This window comes from Montipora capricornis, chromosome 6, assembly GCF_036669925.1.
Source record: "Montipora capricornis isolate CH-2021 chromosome 6, ASM3666992v2, whole genome shotgun sequence".
NCBI classification, from domain to species: domain Eukaryota; kingdom Metazoa; phylum Cnidaria; class Anthozoa; order Scleractinia; family Acroporidae; genus Montipora; species Montipora capricornis.
Genome location: NC_090888.1, coordinates 23160527 through 23165526, shown reverse-complemented (window position 1 = coordinate 23165526; position 5000 = coordinate 23160527). Strand labels below are relative to the sequence as shown.

The 5000-nt window shown below is 38.6% G+C and overlaps 2 protein-coding genes across 3 annotated transcripts in view; one reads left to right on the top strand and one right to left on the bottom strand.

Moving 5' to 3' along the window:
• LOC138051791 (uncharacterized) overlaps positions 1–5000 on the bottom strand; it is a 22417-nt gene that overhangs the window by 2900 nt on the left and 14517 nt on the right. The window lies entirely within an intron of this gene.
• The window catches only part of LOC138051793 (uncharacterized), a 6650-nt gene continuing 1944 nt past the window's right edge, over positions 295–5000 (top strand). The window contains exons 1-5 of the mRNA XM_068898058.1: positions 295–568; positions 1070–1179; positions 2265–2606; positions 3982–4134; positions 4876–5000. The exon at positions 4876–5000 is cut by the window's right edge and continues 1944 nt beyond it. Of these exons, the coding sequence (XP_068754159.1) occupies positions 373–568; positions 1070–1179; positions 2265–2606; positions 3982–4134; positions 4876–5000 (926 nt within the window). The 5' untranslated portion in view covers positions 295–372. The remainder of the gene's footprint in view (positions 569–1069; positions 1180–2264; positions 2607–3981; positions 4135–4875) is intronic.

Below are 5000 nucleotides of genomic sequence, written 5' to 3'. Positions count from 1 at the left end.
GGGCGAGCAAAACTGCTTTTTCGGATCAATGGCCTCACTGACTTGAAACAATACTCCATTGTAGTTGAGAAATTCTCACATTTTGTCAAGTGCCCCGCAGGTGTATCATTAAAACAATCTTATTGTTTACCCAACGTAATGATATGGAACTTTGTGACCTTAGAAGTTACTTACCGCTTAAACAAGTTGAGCGTAAAATTAAAAATCTCAGTTATCCAATGAAACTGTGGCATTTTAAATGCACATTCCTTCAGCTTCGCAATTTAAGGAGCACGCGTTACATAAAAGCTAAATTACATTGTGCTAGCTTAATCAGCTCAGTGCCCCACATTTGTCTTGATCGAACCGTGATTCAGTTGATACAGCCGAAGAATGTCTCTCCGAAAACTATGCAAGCAAACAAGGAAACCAGCCTCGAAGGCGTTATTTGTCTTCCCTGATGAAAAAAAAACTGGCATCGCGCCCACGCGTTTCATTGTGGAGAAAGATATTGACTACAGGGAAGGACTTACTGTCCATGTCAATTGGGAAGGAAAGAGAGTTAAAGCGGAGATCCTTGCTCTAAGTGGTAAGTTTCCAATTTTCCTACTTTGTGAGTCAAAAATAGCGTGAGATTAAAGGAAATAGAGTGAGATGCTGGAACATCCTACTTTGTTTTATTATGTAACCTAATAAATACTCCCGTTTGTTGGGAAAGTTGAGAGTTGTCGGTGGTCAATATTTGACGGATCGCTAGAAGCTCTCTCGGTATTATGAGACTTTTTTTTATGCACCAAACAGACTTAAGACTGGAGGAGTTATTTGTGTATGAGTCTTTTATAAAATTTCATTTTCTTGGCTTCTTCCTTCCACGGTTTTGCATTTTATTTTTTAATGCGGGTCAAAATCTTGTCCGGCAGTCCCTCAGAGGAAGCCAAGGAAGCACGATCAGTTATTATTTGGGTTTGATTGAGAATTTACGAATTCGAAAACGCAAACAGGACAGTACACAAATCCTGTTACTTTCTAAAAGCACTGCAGTTAAGCGGCCGTGATTTGCTAAGGAAATAACGGTTTACTTTATTTACAGATGATGACAAAGTTCTCTTGGAAAAAGACTTGGACTGGTCGAGAAAAAATGTTCTCGTTGAAATCAGTCAAGATTCTGAAGAGCCACCTCAAAGATGTCCACAAAAGAAGGTAACCTAAGTTCTTTGTTTTCACTCTACAATCTTTATAGGGAACGATGAGAATGACGTTTCGCCCATTGTGGCATAGAATATCCCGTGTCCAAAAATTTAAAAACCTAAGGCCTTAGGAGTGCCAGTTACGTAATGCGCTGTGGCTGCTTATTGTGCTTGGTTTGCCATTTAACTATAGAATACAGGGCCATTTTTGAAGCCATAATTTCGCAGTGGCTCGACAGCTCGTCAGTCAAATTGGATGTTTAAAGCACTGTTATAAGATGTATCTTTGAGTGGCTCAGCGGCTCGTCAGTCAAACTGGATTTTTAAAGAACTAGTATGAGATGTATCTTTTTATCGCTACACAGTGAACTATTAAAAGAGTGCTTAGGCCGAGTGTTAAGTATTTATGAGTCAATGAGTCCATGAGTCATGAGTCAATGAGTCAACGAGTTAGTGCAGTTAATTAAACCATAAAATGAAAGCTAAAATTTCAGAGAGTGCTTAGGCCTAATCACTGAAACGAAGGCTTAGGCTTAATCATCAAATTATTGCTATATTGACTGTGCGTCCATTGTGACTCATTGACTCATTTGACTCATAAAACATTCGTTCTCGCTTAGGCCTGATCACTGAAACAAGCGCTTAGGCATAATCAGTAAACGAGCCCTATATTCTTCAGGGGCCGGTTCCTGAAAGGTGTTATAACTCTATTCCAGGGATAAATATGCCGGAATAAGGCACATTTATCCCTGGAATAGAGTTATTACACCTTTCAGGAACTGGACCTGGATGCTCTCGTAAAAAGTGTGGTTAACCAAACCGTAAACTGAACGTTAGAATTTTAAGAGTGCTTAGGGCTAATCACTGAAATGAGCGCTTAGGCTACCGCGTCACGTTATGTTCAATTTGACTCGTGACAAGCCCTTATGTAACCATAAGTGGCTCTGTATTCTATAGTTTAGCCTGCTATTGTGTTCAATCAGCAATGTTCCTAAAACCGTACGGCATTGGGCTGATTTTTTAAATTTGTGATTCAGTTCAGGACCACTTCATATTTTTATCTTGTTTGGTTTTAACCTTTGATTTTCTTTCATGCAGAGTGCTTCCGTCGACATACAAAGAGATAATACCGAAAAGGGCATTCCAGGGAGTGACGACCCGTACGAACAGTTTTTGGCAGGTCAGAGGAAGCGAGAGATTGAATGGAAAGAAGTTCGTAAGTCCAAGAAGGTCAAAGTTGCGGCACCTATACCAGCGCCCATGGTTGTAGCAAGCAGCAGCGAAAGTCCTTTAAAAGACGACCGAGTTGCCACACTTCAGGATCTGCTTGCAGCAAAGACAGAGGAATGTCGACACTTAATGAACCGGTTGGATGCCATGGAGGAATTCAGCCGAAAAATCATCGCGAACCAAATGAAAATGCAGGAGAATTTTGACAAGGTAAAGTTAATTAGTAGTCAAGGTGGAGTAAAGTAAATTTAGAAATTAAATTTACCAAAGCGATCGACTTCTTTAAAATGAACCAAATTTCCTTGAGCAAATCGTTCTTAAAATATGACTTTTGACGTACGATTCTTCCGATTCTTCAGATTCTCCCCTTGTTCAGATTCTGCGATTCTTCCGATTCTCCTATTTTACCAATTTTTATTGTCCGATTCTAAGATTTTTCCGACTCTCCTATTTTACCAATTTTCATTCTCTGATTCTACGATTTTTCCGATTCTCCTATTGTCCGATTCTAAGATTTTTCCGACTCTCCTATTTTACCAATTTTCATTCTCTGATTCTACGATTTTTCCGATTCTCCTATTGTCCGATTCTAAGATTTTTCCGATTCTCCTATTTAACCAATTTTCATTCTCTGATTCTACGATTTTTCAGATTCTCCTGTTTACCAATTTTATTCTGCGATTCTACATTTTTCCGATTCTCCTATTTTACCAATTTTTATTCCCTGACGATACCACAAACGAGACAAACACAATGTATATTCTTCGTTCAGTTAGCGTCACGCCACATGAACACGCCAAACACAATGTTATATATTCTTCGTTCTATAAGCGTAGCGCCACAAAGCAACAATATGTCAAAGTAAACTTCAACATTTTCATCTTTATTTTACAATGGCATAACCAACAAACTTTATCCTACTCGAGTACTACTCCGCGATCTTAAAGAAATGCACCCGATCGAACACAGGAATGCTCGATTACTGCTTGGTGTAAAAGACCACAGCAACACTAATATCAGACAGTCATTTCTGAAGCATCTTAAGGTCAAATCGTAGAACCGGAAGAATCGGAGAGTGAATTCTGGAGAATCGGAGAGTAAATTCTGGAGAATCTTAAGGTACAGTCGTAGAATCGGAAGAATCGAAGAATCGGAGAGTGAATTCTGCTTTCTGAAACATCTTTTTAACGTAAACTCTTCAGGTAAAATCATCTTCAAGTTAAAATCGTAGAATCGGAAGAATCGGAGAATCGGACACAGATTTCTGAAAAATCTGAAAGTACAATCGTACAAGAGGAAGAATAGGATGGTATATTCGTAAAACATCAAAAACTTAAATCGGATAATAGTACCCCTAAATCGGTGTATACTATTCTACGATTTAGCCATAATCGCACTGCTCTCGACAAGACAACCATGAAACCTTTATCCATGAGCGAGTGCTCACGTTCGAATTGAATTATGATTAAAGAAATACAGAAACTTGCAGAGTTCGGTAGTTTCTAAATCGCACGAAAGTAGTGTTATTCTTTTGTATTGAGCCATGCTAATTATAAAACTAAGCATTGCGTTGTATTTCTTTCAGATGTTGGGGAAATTGGACAGTGCAATAATTCAAACAGAAAGTAAACTTTTGACCGCGATGCAAGATGTTGAGAGAAATGTGGGTAACGCAATATTCAAGTTGGATGTTCGCCTCGAGTCGTTGGAGGAGCGACCTCTAAATCAATATTCCATGGTAAGAAGACTTTTACTCGAAATTTTAAGGATTGATTTAGAAGGGTTAATTGCTTTAAGACCGAACATGTCAGCCATCAAACGTGTCAGGCAATTTGTTCTCCCAGCAACATTGCATATTAACTCATTTACAAACCTTCAATTCAACCGCGTTTCGACAGCGCGGGCCCTAACTTTCTCAAACTATGAAGCTGATGCACTGATTCACCACAACTGTTCAGAAGTCTAAATTGGAAATATCTTAGTAATAAGGTGACTTTCAGAAAGCCTTAATGGTCTTCAAAATATTTTAAACGCCTTGCCCTTGAGTCCTTAAGTTCAAAATTTATAAGTGGATCAGATTCTACCTTTAAAACTCGCTATTTCACAGCCACGCACAAATTATATTTGTGATAGTTTTCGTTGCAGTGATGCTAGTGTTCTCTGGAGTAGCCTTCCTGAAAAATTAAGGCAAGCAGAATCTCTGACTCAATTCAAAGCACCTCTTAAATAAGTACTATTAATGACCAATAACGCACTGCATCCGTGGAAAAGGGGTTCAATATGGTTAGCAATCATACCATTGTAATTAGAATTGTAAATAATGCATTTTAGATTATAAACAGTGACATTTTGGATTTTATGTTTCCGAACTTTTTGTACCTGATTGAATTTTACCGTGGTTAAACATAGATGACCTCGACTTACCTTACTTATGCTATTCTTGGTGAACTGCTAATATTATCTTTTTCCTTGATATCAGATAAACAGTACAGAATTCGAAGAGGAGATCACTCCACTGCTTAATGTTGCCCAACCATCAGAAGACTGTGACGACCTAAGCACAATTAATTTAGACACCTTAGGCCTTATGAGTGTTGGCGCCGA